The 17,725-nt window shown below is 36.5% G+C and overlaps 1 protein-coding gene across 1 annotated transcript in view; it reads right to left on the reverse strand.

Moving 5' to 3' along the window:
- Positions 1-2,284, reverse strand: part of lrig1 (leucine-rich repeats and immunoglobulin-like domains 1) — a 42,361-nt gene extending 40,077 nt beyond the window's left edge. Inside the window, exon 1 of the mRNA XM_048171917.1 lies at positions 1,099-2,284. Within this exon, the coding sequence (XP_048027874.1) occupies positions 1,099-1,289 (191 nt within the window). The 5' untranslated portion in view covers positions 1,290-2,284. The remainder of the gene's footprint in view (positions 1-1,098) is intronic.
- Between the last annotated feature and the right edge of the window lie 15,441 nt (positions 2,285-17,725).

A 17,725-nucleotide genomic window follows, 5' to 3' on the forward strand; every position in this document is an offset into this window, starting at 1 on the left:
AGTAAGGGAGCTGCCTTTGTCAAATTGACAGACAAACTATCTTTGCAGCGTTGAAAAACAGGCAGTAAAGGTGTTAAAGATAATACTGGGCAGTAAAATCTTTCCCTTTGAAAATGATATGATTGCGATCTTGAACATACAAACAGATAAAACCTTTGTGACTGTCTAGGCTGTAGAGATACATTAGACTAAAACCGAACACCCAAAAAGACATCTTTAAAAGTGATGTCAAGTTTGTAGAAAAATGTTGAAGAGATATGATTATTAAAATGAAGTTTTCTGCATGATGTTTCCAACAAATATAATTTTTTTCAAAAAAAAAATAATAAATAAATAAAAAATCTTTAAAATATATCTGGGAGTTTAAACTATGTCAGATAACCATAAAATAGCTACTGCTGCTGATCTACCATCTAGTTAATATAGGGACACTTTTGAGAAAAACAACTAAATTTTAAGTTATAATCTATAAATCAGATGAAATAAAATGTGATAAATCACTAAATTGTATTATTATTGCCACATGACTAAACTGCAAAGTATAACTGAAGGTAACATCTTTCAAAGATATAGACAACTGAAAAAGAAGAAACAGAGAAACAAACTTTCGGAGCGCAGCCATGGAGAAATATTGAATTATTATAAGCTTTATCATTTGTTTCTTAGTACAAATCTGTAAATATGACTTCAAGGGCCATAATTACATCCCAGAGCAAATGCACAACTGAATATATTGGTTGCTTCATGACTTTGACTCATGATATCAGCAGGCCTCCCAAAACTATCTGTCAGAGTTTCCAAACTTATGACAGTAACTAGCAAGTCATAACCTGGCAGACCACAACCAAGTCGGAGACTACTAATACCTTCTTATGATTTTAATGAAAAGCAAAAACCTCTGTTAGTACTTAAAAGTAATTTAAATACGTATGTAACATTATATATAAGACATGAGACATGTCATTTGTTATTCTCTGACTTTTGAGTCAGTTTCTTCCCTGGACAACTTCAGTTAAGGGTGTTTAAGAACTTAAAGCGTGTTAATTTGAAGAGAATGTGATTTGAACTAGTTATGGACCGGATAGTTTGTGTACTTACAGATGCACAGTGCTCTTAGGCAAGTCTTGAGGGACATCAGTCATGTCCAAACGACTGCAGTCGGTCGTATCAAGCGTACACGTACAGTTTTGAGGACACGGTGCGCCATAATTGATTAACAGTTCCAGCGTCAAAAGCCAATAAAACACATGATATGAAAGTGATCCCATCTGTCCCAGCCACGCCGCCATTTTGTATCCAGTTGTCTCAGCGCTTAACGACTGATCTCTCTCTCATCCACAAACGGACAGCTCGAGCTTATTGAGTTTCTCACAGTTCGAGTAATTCGCCTTCATTAAGTTGTTTGTTTACCCAACGGTAATATCAAATTATACTGCGTTGTTTTGGGGCAATGCATCAGTCCTGGACTTGAAAACGGTCTCCAGTAAAATTTTATCTCCCCTGCTGCACCACGCAAGTAAATCAAAGGTGAATCACGACGAGGCAATAGTAGAAACTTGTCCAGAAGCCAAAACTAAATACAGTTGTCCTTAAAAGGGTGAAAAGTGGGTCTGGATCGGAGATCGACAGACGCTTTGTTTTGGCAAGAGAGATCCAATGTAGTTTTAGGAGTTTAAATCGTCAATGGCGTTTCTAAAGTTCTTATAATGGTTTGATCCCAAGTGATTCATTATTATGAAAAGTAAAAACATAGTAGATGGTGTCCATTAACTCCATACGAGCGTGTTGAAGGAAAATCTGGGATCATCGGCGCTTTAAAAAAAACTTTTCCTCAAGGAAAACCGCACTCTTTAAAAAGTTTGAGGCTCTCGCTTCTTCGCGGATTTGATATAAAGTTTCCGAACTGCGAATGCAGGGTTTTGGATCACTGTAGTGAATTATAATAAACCACTTTTTAAGCGTAGCAGTTCCAGTAAATCCATCCGACTGTTGTGAACTTTGCGGCTCGCGTTCGTTCACTCTCTCTCTCTCTCTCTCTCTCTCTCTCTCCAGCAGTCCTGCTCGCGGTTAAAGGAACTGGGAAGCTTTTATCTTGATCTCGTTGTACGGTCTGAAAACTCCGATAATTCACAATTTCAGTTCGCACTTCTGACCGCTTCCACCGCTTGTTTTCCCCTCCCGGACTTTACTTTCTTTTTAGACGTTCTTTCGTCCCACGTTGGATACATAAGAAATGATAAAGATTCCCTCATTTTGCTTCCCGATTGGTGCTTGGAGGATGATTGACGGCCGAGCTCCGGATCTCATTGGCTGCTTTGGAGCGCTCAGGCGCCACGATTTTGGACGTGCCAGAGCCCAGCTGTCAGTCACCTTGCGTTGGCTCCGCCCATCTTTCCCACCCTGAGTGCGAAACGGCACCGCCTTCTTTCATTCTCATCTCTTCTTAAAGGGACAATGTTCAGAGCGAGATGTCTGTTTTAATATAATATAATATAATATAATATAATATAATATAATATGAATGCATAATATAAAGCAGGATAGTGAAACTTTTGTTTTATTTATTATTCAAATACAATTAACATTTATAAATATATATATATTTTTTATAATTAAATAAAAATACTTTGTCACATAAAACTTCTATTTCATGTTGAATTCCTTGTCAAATAGGCATAAATGATGTTGCAGCCAAAAGTTACCTCAGCTATGGTGACAAAAAGATGTAATATGAGAATATCCTTACTTTAATACAAATTGCTGATAAATACATCTATTCAAATAAGTGATTCTACATTTTGTCCTCTTTAACCCAAATGGTATTTGACTCGGGTATTTTGGCTTTCTATTCTGAGGGAGCTCTTGACATGGTTTTACATGATTTATCTGTCAGTGTGTCGACTGTAAATCATTTGCTTTACAAATAACTTGTGACACAAGTGTCAAGAGACCATAAAGAGCCATAAAGAGACACAGGTTAGTGCTTTGAAGGGTATCAGTAGCATAAGTGCACTTGGAAAAACATCAATACTGCTATATTTCAAATCTAAAAAGGAGAAAGACAGTGACAGCATGTGAAACTTTAAGGTCACATTATAGTGAGTATAGAGATAGTGTTGTTTGTTTCTACTGATTTTATGGGACATAACTATGAATTCTCTGCAATAATTTGAGACAAATAATTAGTCTAAACTACCAACCCTTTAATACATAACATTTCATTCAGAATCGCACCTGAGAATTCCAGCAAACGCTCTCTCTGGGATCTTTTTGGATCAGCTATAGTAGTGCCAGTAAACTAATGTGCGTATCAGATGAGAGATCCTTACTTCTCTTTCTTGTTCACAGTGCACATCCACAGCTGGAAAAAGATAAAAGTCCTTGTGGTTTTGAACAGATGGTGCAACACATAAAGACGTTTGATTTGGTGCTTCTCCGAAAGAGAGAGAACTTAAGAGAGAGTGACGTGAAGTGGGCCTGAACCAGTTTTCCAACGGTAGAAACTTCAAGGTTTGAAAGGATGCCGTTCCATCTGCATGAGTTTGGTTTTGTGTGTTTTTGTCAGTGTGTCTATGTGTGTTGCAGTCCACTGCCAATTTATCACGCTGGCCGTGCAGGAATCTTCAAAGATAACGAGCCCATCTGCTCAAGCTATTCATCAACAATAAAACAGAGAAGCGTGAAATGAAGCCAGCACGTTTTGTGCTATCTCTGGATGTTTAACGGGTGTGGAAATGCCTGGGTTAATAGGAAGCAGAGACACGTCTCATCATATCTCTGAGTCCTGGCTAAAAAGTGAGAATCCCTTGTACATTTACATTAATACATCCTGAGAAGTACATTTTTAGACAATTATAGTTGCATCACATCTTCAGTGGCTGGGATTTTCCAGCAGTGCTGGCTAAAAAAATGTTTTACTTTGTCAAAGTGACCATAAGTCATGCATTTTTAAAGACACTTGGTTTTTCAGTGACATGGGCGACAACAGGGCTTAACCTTTTGCGAATGAGCAATGTGATGCAGAAACTGGGTCAATAATGTTCATTAGCACAAACATTAATCCAAAAACATTATTTATGTTGTTCATGGAATGTTTTTGCCTGAAACGTTTCTGTTGGATGTTTTGGTGCATTCAAGTCCTACTGGGAAGTTTGTATTTAACAGGTGGGAAGTTGTGTTTACGACATCAGGAGCAAGATGGCGGTGTATGTTCTCTTCATTAACTACACAAAAATACAGCAAGGTTTTTGAAATCTACTTCTAGAAAATGAAGAACAAAGAATGTGCATCAGGTGTGTTTTGCTTTTTCATGTTTTTAATTTATCGTTACATATTATATTGCTATATTACAATGCTATTATATTTTGAGCAGGGAATTCACTTATTTTGTTATAAATAAAAAAGCCTGACGATGTTGGTTTCATTTAAAATTTTATAAAAATTTATACAAATTTTCAAAAAAAGTTTACATTTAATTATGTGACCAAAATATATAAAATTAATATAGCATATTTTCCAAGGTTATATATATATATATATATATATATATATATATATATATATATATATATATATATATATATATACACACAGACACACCAAATACAAAATTATTCACATTGTACAATTTGACCATTGGCAAAGACCCGACCCCTTTAGTTACTGTTGCTATGTCCGAGAAGCCACACGTTCTCATGCTGTGAAAAATACAACGCGGAGCAAAGAGGAAGCTGACAATGCGTCGACAGACAAGGCAGAGCAGATTACTTTTGATATGAAAAAAAGTATATGTTAAAAATATGTAATTTTTTAAAGAAATTTAAACAATAAATACTGTTTTGTGGCTCTTTAATGTGTTGTGACAGATTGCTGTAGCGCTTCAGATCAAGCGGCTCATGGACTGGTCATCTCTTAAAGGGCACCTATTATGTAAAATTCACTTTTGCATGGTGTTTGGCTATAAATGTGTGTTGGCAGTGTGTGTACACAACCACCCTATAATGATAAAAATCCTTTTTTTTTTTTAAATCCCCACAAATCATAAGCAGTGTCTCAGAACAAGCCGTTTGCAGGTTCCTGGCAGTATGATGTCACATTAGCCACAGGCCCCGCCCCCAAATGTTGACAGACACTGCCGTTTTAACATAGAACGCCCTGAGCGAGTTCACAGCGAGTTGTACACAGTCCACCATTGCTGCACTGACGAGAATGTCTCCCAAGCGTTTTAGGTGTTCTGTAGCTGGATGGATTAATCCACATAGCTCTCTCCATTTACTCCTGAAATCTGAGCCGCTGAAGACGAGGTGGATTCATTTTGTTTTTGAAGAAAATGCTCCCTCAACTCTACCGAAATTTGTTTATTTCCACACGAATCATTTCACACCGGACGGCTTTGTGAACAAATGTTAATACATAGGGACAATACAAAGCAGAGGTTGTGCTAAAAAGTTGTTACTCAAGGATATGTCAGTACAAACTGTTCGTGATCCAGCTTACAGCCTCCAGAGTGGTACTGGATACGGCAGTAATGAAGGTGAGAGCACTTTATTACAGTTCATTGGAGTTGTTTTACGGATATAAAGTTTACCAGTTTATTAAGCACCACCCGAAAAGGCGTAAGGTCTTTATATATTTGTTTACTGTAAGGAGTGTTTCTGTGTACTTTGCTGTGTATGCTGATGATAATGCTAGGGAGAGAGAGAGAGTTTATGGATAATATTTGAATGCACACTTGCACTGTTTTTTAAGCTCTTACAGTGATTTTCTAGAGTGAAAACAGACGATTCATATTTTGTATGAAGTACAATAAACATCATAAAACTAAAGTTTTAGCCATCATTCGGACGGGGTCCGGTACAACAGGCTTGTACTAATATAGTGGAAGAAGACAAGATAAGTTATAACTGTAATTGAACTAAACTATACCTGTTTTATCTCCAAGCAGCATATATTCGCAGTTTCTGACATTGTAGTGCATCCTGACTGACTCTTGACACCAGAGAATCAGCTCTTGAAGCTCCGCCCTCTTAGGCCGAGCGCAGCAGCTCATTTGCATTTAAAGGGCACACACTGAAACAGCGCGTTTTTGCTCAACCCCAAAAAGTGGCAATTTTAACATGATATAAAAAATTATCTGTGGGGTATTTTGAGCTAAAACTTCACATACATACTCTGTGGTCAACAGAGACTTATTTTACATCTTGTAAAATACAAATGCCCTTGTAAAAAGGGCATAATAGGTCCCCTTTAATGTATATCATCAAATAAACATGAATGACCCACATTTCAACCACAGAAAGATGTCAGTGCACATCATTTTTCAAGTTCAAGTCCACCAAATCTACTAACTGCCCTGACTGCTTTGTCAGACAAAATGGCGGATTCGGCGATATGATTGGTTAGATTGCCTGTCAATCAAACTCCCGGCGAAGGGTCAATTGATCTGCCATGTCATAAAAAGATCAAATGATCTAATATTACAAAAAAAACGTATGCCAATAATAAGGTACTTAATAAGGTTAAATAAAGAAAAATGACCTTTCACATCATTCTCCCCACAACCAATGGGAGTCCAAATAGTCCTCAGTCTAGCTACTACTAATCAACATCTGAGAGACCCTGCAGTGATTTAAATGTTGTCAGTATGAACGTCCCTTCTGAAACACTTTATCTCAGGGTGAGTGACATGAGTCAAGCAGACCTTTGCACAGCCTCTCTGCAGGTGTCCAAACAAGAAGGTAGATTTTTTTTTTATTGTGTGTGTACACTAACATTTACATTTCTCACTGTTGTTTGTTTAATAAAGTGAGTGGATCTCACCCACTTCTGCCAAGTTCCTTTCAATTCCCAGAGCTCGACGCTTACCGGCCAAAACCGTGCATGTTGAAAGATGTCTCCTCCTTGACCTGTTCTTGAGTGTTGCACAGAGTGCCCATCACTTGATGTCATCCCTGGAGAAGGCATACCTTGTTGCAACAGCCTTGTGTTAACAGCTTGCTTCTTTTGAAGTGTTTACCTGGGCAACGTCTCCCTGGTGTTTATACGTCCTCAATCAGCACACAAATTCAGGTGAGATGTAGCCTATAGACGCTGCCTCCCATATGCTGGCAGGGTGGAGAACACAAACCCTGCACAAACGCCGTGAAGCTCTTGTTTATTTGAGCAGGAGTGTTTTAATAGGGCCAAGTACAGAATATGTGATAAAAGAAGCGATGGTCTGGAACGGGTTTTTTGTGTGGTGCAGGGCAGGAATGCAGCATGTGAAAGGTGACTTCTGTATGGCCTAGCTTAAGAGGTGATGCATCTTTTGTTTAGTAGGATTCTTTTGTTACAGTGTTTTTTTTTTTTTTAGGTTCCCTTGTAAAATGAGACAAGGTGAAATCAGTTATTTTTAGTATTTTAAACTATAATCTTATTTGTGTAGATAATCTAATAAAATTGTCTTTTAATTTAATTTTAATTTAAATATGTTAAATGTTTAAAGATAGTTTAACATTTTAAATGATCTTTTAATTTAATTAAATAAATAAATACAATATTTTATTCAATTGTTAAAATACCAAGGTGAACTATATGTAAATGCACAGTCAGGGAAACTGGGATCAAATGTAAATTCATGCAGCATATTGGAAGAAAAATGGTCTAACATGACATATGGGTTGATGACAAAACTTTTCAGTGTAACTTCAAAACCTTACACTGCGTGTACATAATCTTATCAAGCTGGTAAATCTACAGAAATGCCAGTACGTATATTAAATTACGTCTGTTGAGCATGGAAGCCCAGCCGGGGAAATTCAATTTATTTAAAGTTACATGATCCTCATTCTCATCCACTACAAATGAGCGCATGGCACATGCTCGGGGCAGAGATTTATGGGTAATTTATCAACGTCATTACATTATCTTAAGTGGCTGATGAGCTGTGGGGAAGTGGTCATTATGTCTTTGCAAGGGGGTTATGGTGAACAGGGGCACACTGATTCACGTAGACTAAGAAAGTCTCTCAAGAGATAAAACTGATAAAGTGGCCTGCTGGGGATTGAAATGAAGGCAAATTCAGACCTCACTTAAAGGTGCCCTAGAATCAAAATTTGAATTTATCTTGGCATTGTTAAATAACAAGAGTTCAGTACATGGAAAAGACATACATTGAGTTTCAAACCCCATTGCTTCCTCCTTCTTATGTAAATCTCATTTGTTTAAAAGACTTCCGGAAAACACGCGGATCTCAACATAACACCGACTGTTACGTAACAGTCGGGAACATTAATATGTATGACCCCAATATTTGCATATATGCCAGCCCATGTTCAAGGCATTAGACAAGGAAAGGCAGCATTAACGTCTGGATCTGTGCACAGACAAGGTAAGCCAGCAAGAACAACAGCGAAAAATGGCAGATGGAGCAATAATAACTGACATGATCCATGATAGCATGATATTTTTAGTGGTATTTGTGAATTGTCTTTCTAAATGTTTCATTAGCATGTTGCTAATGTACTGTTAAATGTGGTTAAAGTTACCATCGTTTCTTACTGTATTCACAGAGACGAGTCGTCGCTATTTTCATGTTTAAACATGTGCAGTCTGTATAATTCATAAACACAACTTCATTCTTTATAAATCTCTCCAACAGTGTAGCATTAGCCGTTAGCCACAGTGCACAGCCTCAAACTCATACAGAATCAAATGTAAACATCAAAATAAATACTTTACTCACATAATTCGAAGCATGCATACAGCATGCATGACGAACATCTTGTAAAGATCCATTTGAGGGTTATATTAGCTGTGTGAACTTTGTAAATGCACTGTAATATAGTCGAGAGCTCGTGTGGCAGGGAGCAGGTGAATTAAAGGGGCGGCGCGCTGCCAAAATCAGTGTATAGTTAATGATGCCTCAAAATAGGCAGTTAAAAAAATTAATTAAAAAAAATCTATGGGGTATTTTGAGCTGAAACTTCACAGACACATTCAGGAGACACCTTAGACTTATATTACATCTTGTGATAAAGCATTGTTACAACCCCTTGACTCGAGGAGAAGCAACATGAATGGAGAGGCCATACAAGTAATCAAATTTGCAAAATAATAAATGTTTAATCACAAAGACAGACATAACTACATTTAAGGATTAAAATAACAAGGTTTACAAAACATCAAGCCTTGGACTGGAGAGGACGAGAGCCAACGGGATCACCAACTTCCAGGAGCAACAATCACGCTCCCAGCCTTTTGTTCCAACACAGCATATCCCAACCCTTGTCAACTCTCAGACTTCTTATAAGCAGCATGGTCAATCACCGTCAATTCTCCACACCTGTGTCACAGCGCTCAACCTGAAAACACACACAACATTTACCCAGAGACCCCTACTGGACAAATTAACGTACTACACCCTGTGCGTCGTCACAGCATTCTTAGGCACCTTTAAAGCTCCAGTCTGTAAGTTTTGCCTCTTTGTCGCCATCTCTGTTCAAAACCTGCAATTGCAGTTATCTGTGGAATTATCTTTACGTGGGTTGTGCATCGGCAAGGCTCCTCAGCGCATGTGAATCTTATGTTTTGAGGAGAATGTGTGGCTGTCAGTCACCGCACTGGTGGATACTGTACTTCAGAATCACAGATAGTCTTGGAAGTATGACCAAAATAAGAATTTTCACCTGAAAATGTCATCTGAACAAATAAATCTGCCACTTTTGTTCTGACCAAATGAGAAAAAAAAAATCATTACAATAAATCGCGCTGCCAATGGTGATTAAACCTAATGATCGCTTAGCTCATATCACATCAAACCGTGCAAATTATTATTATTGTTATACTTTGTTCTGAAATTGTTAATGTTAACAAAATCAGCATTGCGTGATGTGTATTTAGTGTGTATTAGCATTACCTGTAGATTTCAATTGTATAGTCTAATCGCTAACGTTAATTTGTCATACCATAATCCGCAATCAAAATAATGTTTCATTATTGCAGCTGCTGTGAGAACAGGCTATAAATGATCCGTCACCTGCAGCATCCTCACATGTGAAATAGCCTACTAGCTGGGACTCCTTTTTTATGTAAACAGACATGACGTAATGACGTAAAAACGAATGGCGGCATGCTCTAATTTCCTGCGGAAAGCCACCAGTACCACTCAAATTAGTACAAGCTCACCGTTGTGAATCGGGCTAAGGTAAAGAGATCGTTTTGAACACTGGCTGGTTATGTACTTGCTCAAAAATTGATTTTGGATAATTTTAACCAAAAAAAGTTACGGACTGCAGCTTTAAAGGCCTACTAACTTCTCTCACAATCTGTGATTAACAGACATCAGTCCAACAGAAATCGTATTTTTAGATGTAATGTCATATACCAAGTTCTGTCAGTAAACTCTAGATGGCGAAGAATGATGAGTCCTTAATGCAACCTGATGACATTTACATCGTTTACTATGTGGTACAAGCTGATTGGTTCCTGTCACATGTGCAGCCAATGAGCTTGCTGCTCAACATTAAATTGCTGGTAAGCGTTTACTATATTATCCTCTGAACCCCTCACCTTCCCCAGCTCCACCTGTATAGATCTGCTATGGGTAATTTATATATGCTATTTGTGCAGCAGCAGCATCTCTTACATGCTACAACAACACATCAGTGTTTGTATTGGCAGTAGCAAGTCTCGTACTTGCTCTGCAGCAGCAGAAATAATCTACAACAGAAATAATCAGTAGCAGCAGTGTACCAGATCTATTCCCCCAAGACCAAATACATTAACATTGTCATATCCATTACCATGCTATAAATATTTAGAGAGTTTTTATGATAGAAATAAGGGTAGCACTTTATTTTACAGTCCTGTTTCGCATGAACATATATATATATATATATATATATATATATATAAAACACTAACTAGATACTAACCATGAACCTACCCCAAACCTTAATTTAACCCATGTAGTTACCTTACTCAGTACTTTTATGGGGAAGAACACCGTAAGTACATTGAAAGTGCACGTACTGTAAAATAAAGTGGGTTACACTGTATTTTAAGGTGTCTTTGTTACACTGTAATTATACATTTAAGTACTGAGTAATATTAAATAACTATGTACTTACTATAGGTTTAGGATTAGGTTTTGGTTTGGTTTAGGGTTAGTTGCATGTAATTATGCATAATTTATAGTTATTACAATAGTAACAGCATGTTACATATGTAACAATTCCACTGTAAAATAAAGTGTTACCATAAAGTGCAACTGAAATAAGTACAATATTAAATTATTACATACCATGTTCAAATGACAATGTCTGACTCATGGATGAAACATTCTTTTGAGTTGGATCTTTTCAATGAATGCTTCATGATTTTCTGAATGATTCATTCACTAAACAGACTGGCTGCATCCGAAATCGCATACTTCTCTACTATATAGTAGGCGAAAAAGAGTATGTGACAAAAGAAGTATGTCCAAAGTACTCATAAAAGAGTAGGCAAAAAGTGATGAACTACTACTTCCAGCGAGATTCTGAAGTGTGCATTTGATGGACACTTTACTATCCCACGAGGCCACGGGTGAGGGTTTATGAATGGCAGTGAAGCGAACGCAACTGACGCAGGTCACATGATAAAGACAGCATGGCGGATGTAGTACTCACTCATACTATATGTACTTTTTTAGTGGTCATGAAGTATTCAAAATAAGTACCTATACTCAAGAGTGTGCGATTTCAGACGCAGCCACTGTTTTGGTACTTGAGTTTGGTGATCTTGAGTGGACCATTTCTCTCTTCATCCCAAAGCTATTGATTGATTTCAGAATACTTGGAATATGTCACATAAGTCTTATGGACTACTAGTATATTACTTTTATTTTATTACACTCTCATTTTATTATACTTTTAAGCTGATTTTTAAAGCTTGAATACACCAGGCCCCATTCATTGTCAACTGTGTGGAAAAGAGTGACTGGCACATTTTTCAAAATTTCTTCTTTTGTGTTCTATGAAGAAAGGAAATCATACAGGTTTGAAACAACATGAATAAGTAAGTAATGACCAGATTTTCTTTCTTTTTTTTTTTTTCTTTTTGTGAACTATTCCTTTAAAATAAAGTTGAACTAAGAAAACCCCTATTCAAATGACCCAGAACACCATGTTTCTTGTTTTCTTCCTCTTCCTCCTCCTCATTCTTCTCGTCCTTTATTAGGCACAATAAAGGAGGGAAGGTGAGAGAAAGAATGAAGAGGGAGATGAGAAGCTGGGGCCAAAGCCCTTTAGAGGTCTAAAAACCCACGCATGCTCCGCAATCCCAAACCCTGCGTTTAGCAGCTGCAGCTGTGAAACCTTTCTTTCTCTTCCTTTTTCTCCTCTCTCTCTCTCTCTCTCGTTCTTGCTGGCTCTCTTTCTTTTCCCAGACCTGAATAGAGCTGCGCTGAATAGATTGGGCCAGGTCGGCTGAATAGTTGCACCGGAGGGAGGGGTGGGAGTGGAACCCAAATGAACCGGAACCCCTACAGAGAGCTCTGCTCCTGGCGACGGCTATGATAGGGAGGAGGAGGGAGCTGCGTTTAATCGCTCATAATAGAAATTAGCATGGTGTAATGAACCCGTTTCAAAAGTCCATTATTTGCGCGGTTCAAAGAGAGGGGTGACTTTGTAGTTGGAATCCGTGAGCTCAAGCCAAATATCAAAAGGAAAGCATTTGTCAAAACTTTGTACAACTTTGTCAAAGCAAACAGCAAAATTTCTTTTTGCTCAGGAAAGAGCGTGTGCATTAATCTTGTTCGGTTTAAGGAAAGAAATCTGATTTTTTAAGTTCTGTGTACACAAAGCAAAGTGTCACTCGGTTACGCTGACTAGGAGAACATTGCTAAAGCGATCGCATCGCTCTGGCATGTACATCCGACGTGATTCTACGTATTTATTTAGCAATCTATCAAGTTGCACAAAGCATATTTCAAGTTTGAGCTGTAAGTTTTCATCCAAGCAGATCTGTCATGACGCCACATGTGTGCAAAGAAATCAATTTTGTTAGGCATGATTCTTTTAACCTTTTGACCTGGTTTACACCTGGTAATCATATCACAAGTTGTGAGCTGAAACACATTGCTGTTTACTCCTGGTATTTACATGCGACCAAATTGTGACAGCTTGTGAATGAATTTTGAGGGGAGGGTCTCTGATTTTGTGACCCCAGTGTTTTTGGAACCCCAATTACATTCAATGGACAATTTTTAAAATATCTTTTGTGTTCCACTGAATAAACACATTTACTTGTATGCATTTGGCTGACTCTTTTATCCAATGTGACTTATATTTCATTTAAGGTGTATAGGCCTACATTATAATTGTTTTGTTTGTTTGTTAGTTTGTTTAAGATCAAATCATGATTCAAACAGTTTGGGAATGACATGAGGGTGAGTAAATGATGATAGAACTTTCTTTTTGGGGTGAACCATCCCTTTAAATCTATGAAAAGATCAATTTTAAAAAGCCTATTTAAAAAAAAAAAAAAAAAAAAAAAGTTCAAAACGGACATTTTAATAAAACAAAAAATATAAAAATATATAAGGAATAAACATAAATTCACAAAAAAATAAAAGAACATTAAAAGACTTAGAAATAAAATATTAGGAAAATGAAAATTTATTAAATAAATGAATAAACAAACAAACAAACAGTTCTTGTATCTTTACAATGAGTCATTTTTTTTTCAGTTGAAAAGATCTCAAGTTTCTATGCAGGAATGAAAGATACTTCCCAGAGTGCACTGCCTGTCCAATTGCTTGACCTCTTCACCTCATAATCACGGCACCTCTGACAAGACAACAAGTTTGGCCCTCCCTTTTCACCACACTGATCTGAGACCTGTTACCCTGTTGATACCTGTGATCTGGTAAAACACTCTCAGTAGTTGTGATTTTGCCATTGATTGCTGCAGCTGCACAGCTTATGGCCGTCTAGCCCTGAGGCCCCTGTTCTAGATAATGGGATAATGGTTGCCACCTTCTCAACACTCGTGGCCCACAGCGGTGTGAGATCGTGCACGGATCACAAACATTTGCTGGAAATTGGTGAATAGAGAATATGTGTAGGTGTGTTTGGAATTTATTCTGAGAATGCACATGCATAAATATGTTCTTACAAAGAAGTTTTCTCACTATCTACACTGGTTTTATCTATACTGTAATTTCCTTTGTTTTTAATTTTTATATTTATATATATATATATATATATATATATATATATATATATATATATACAGTACAGTCCAAAAGTTTGGAACCACTAAGATTTTTAATGTTTTTAAAAGAAGTTTCGTCTGCTCACCAAGGCTACATTTATTTAATTAAAAATACAGTAAAAAACAGTAATATTGTGAAATATTATTACAATTTAAAATAACTGTTTTCTATTTGAATATATTTCACAAAGTAATTTATTCCTGTGATGGCAAAGCTGAATTTTCAGCATCATTACTCCAGTCTTCAGTGTCACATGATCCTTCAGAAATCATTCTAATATGCTGATTGCTGCTCAAGAAACATTTAATGTGTACAATTGTACAAAATATTTGTGTACAATATTTTTTTTCAGGATTATTTGATGAATAGAAAGTTCAAAAGAACAGTGTTTATCTGAAATCTAATCTTTTGTAACATTATAAATGTCTTTACTGCCACTTTTGATTGATTTAATGCATCCTTGCTGAATAAAAGTATTAATTTCTTTCAATTTCTTTTCAAAAAAATAAAAATAAAAATTCTTACTGACCCCAAACTTTTGAACGGTAGTGTATAATGCTACAGAAGCTTTGTATTTCAGATAAATGCTGTTCTTTTGAACTTTCTATTCATCAAGGAGTCCTGAAAAAAAAGTTTGACTGAAAAGAAAACTGTTTTCAACATTGAAAATAATCATAAATGTTTATTGAGCAGCAAATCAGCATATTAGAATGATTTCTGAAGGATCATGTGACACTGAAGACTGGAGTAACGATGCTGAAAATTCAGCTTTGCATCACAATAAATTACTTTGTGAAATATATTTAAATAGTACACAGTTACTTTAAATTGTAATAATATTTCACAATATTACTGTTTTTTACTGTATTTTTAATTAAATAAATGTAGCCTTGGTGAGCAGACGAAACTTCTTTTAAAAACATTAAAAATCTTAGTGGTTCCAAACTTTTGGACTGTACTGTATATTCTTCATACAGTGGACTACCAGTACAATTTATAAAAATTTGGAACCAAAAATTATTCAGACACTTTGACCTGACCATGTTTTGCTTAAGTGTTATCTGTCATAATTAAGATTTTTTTTTTCCTGACAGAGTTTAACTCTGAGATTATTTGTGAAATAATGTTCAGCTTTTCTTTTTAATAGTCAATTTATTTTCAGCAGTCATCAAGCTTGTACACACTGGTCAGTGTTTACAGACACGAAGATATACCTTTAATTTCACCGCACTGATTGCTCACTAAAACCCCCCGGAGTCATCATGTTTTCTGCCATTTCAAGTTTGGTTTTGACATGACATAAAGCGGTGATATCTAAGTGACAGTTGTTTACTTACTTTTTAAGTAATCTTGCCATTAACACCATCATTGTCTTCACTCAGGCGATTTGATGAGATCGCGCACAAAAACAAGAAGCGGAATTTATCGCACAAACCAATCATGTCCAACCATAACCAATCATATCCAATCATAGTGTGATGGAGGCACTTTCTCCTCTCGCGTGACTTTCCCCCATTCACTCTCAATTACCCCTACCAAACCCACCGCACGCTTTAGGGATTCTGCTTTATTTCTATATGATCAAGGGAGGCACGAGAGACACGGACTCCCCACTGTAACTTCACCTGCGGGTGTCGCTGTTGGACAGAGTTTCTTTAGAAAAATTTGTGACTTTTACATTTTTTAATGTCAAATTTTGTAATATTTATGTTGTTTTATTTTTGTAATATTGATTATTTTCTCATCCAGTTTTTTTAAGGAGGCACTGCCTCCCTTGCCTCCTCAGAGGAAACGCCCCTGATATATATATATATATATATATGTGTGTGTGTGTGTGTGTATGCTAATAGATACACAGACAAGCATGTAAGATATACTGCTGCTGCATAAAGAGACATACAAAAATCACGTGACAGATCTTGGCAGGTGGAGCTGGGGGAGGTGGAGGATTTCAAAGAAACTCTGATAGCATGCTACAGGACCAACTTAGAGCAAACAATAAACCAGACTATTATGCTCAACTATGAATGTTGAGCAAGCAATCTCATTGGCTGCAAGATCAGCAGAGGCCAATCAGTGCCGTGCCATGTGGTAATGATGTGATTGCATGCGCCCTCTAGGGTTTCATGACTGAGCTAATATATATATATATATATATATATATATATATATCAGTAGATATATTATATGGAAAATATAAAGAAGAAAAATTACAAACAAAAGAAGTTACAAAATGAAACTTTCCAATAGAGTAAGAAATTTTGATAGAGTAAATAGAGTAAAAAAATTTGTAATGTACTATAAATATAATATTTTTAAAGTATAAATAATATGTATGAAATGTTTATTATATCTGTGGCATTATTATTCTTACAAAAAGAACACACACACATGCACACACAAATATATATATATATATATATATATATATATATATATATATATATATATATATATATATATATATGTGTGTGTGTGTATGTATGTGTGTATGTATATGGAAATAAAAGTATTAATTTAATGAAAGACTGAACTGTGGGAAACCAATCACAGCTAATTAATTTTTAACAATGCCAAAGAATATGACAAAGAATCAAGCAAATAACCAATTTCCAAGAACGGGATGAATGGCTTTAGTCTTTCTTCATCCAGCCATGCTCAGGTATGCATCTCAATTTGAGCTCAAACACAAGAGGTTCCAGCTCGCGAGTAAATAAGGACGGAGGCCTATACAGCGAAGCCTATTCAGTCTCCTGTCACAGCTTCAGTTCACCAGTCTTCTAGAGCATCCAGCTGTGAGCACTTGAGACAGGCCAGGGCCTCACACTGAATACTCAATGCACCAACTGCCAGAGGACTTTCCAGAAACTTCTATTCCTTTGGCTGACAGCACTCTGAAAGAGCCATTATCTCCAAACCCCCAATTAGGCAAGCCATTTCATCTAGAATCCATGTGAATAACTGAAATAGAAATAATCATTTTGGCTGAGAAACACTCTAATTTGTACTGATATTCTGATGCTTATCTCTCAGAATAATGGAGGTTACTTGAAATGGCATGCTTTACTTTTCGGGTTTAATTTGTTTTGAATAGAATACAAAGAACATGGAAGAAAATATTTTTTTCCTCAGAAATACCTCTGTAGGACTGCACACTTGCCAGAGAGAGAGAGAGACACTTTTGGGTTTTCACATTTTTTAATTTAGTGTTACATGAGCTAGAGTGTCTGTATATAAACAACAGACTGCCAAAGCATGCTTATGTGAAGCGTCCAATTTACTGGCCAAATAAAAGCTTCTGTAGATTCAGCTCTGTCAAAATATGCTAACATTAACTCTACAAAACCACAAGGCAAATTGCCCCTTGTTTAATCAAGGGGGAAACTGAGCCATGTTCATTCATTCATGACAGAGTAAAACAAATGTATGAGAGAGAGAATCAGGGAAAGAGAGAGTCACAGAAAAAGAAATAATTCATTCTCATCCCAA

This window comes from Megalobrama amblycephala, linkage group LG21 (genome assembly GCF_018812025.1).
Source record: "Megalobrama amblycephala isolate DHTTF-2021 linkage group LG21, ASM1881202v1, whole genome shotgun sequence".
In the NCBI taxonomy this organism is placed as follows: Eukaryota; Metazoa; Chordata; class Actinopteri; order Cypriniformes; family Xenocyprididae; genus Megalobrama; species Megalobrama amblycephala.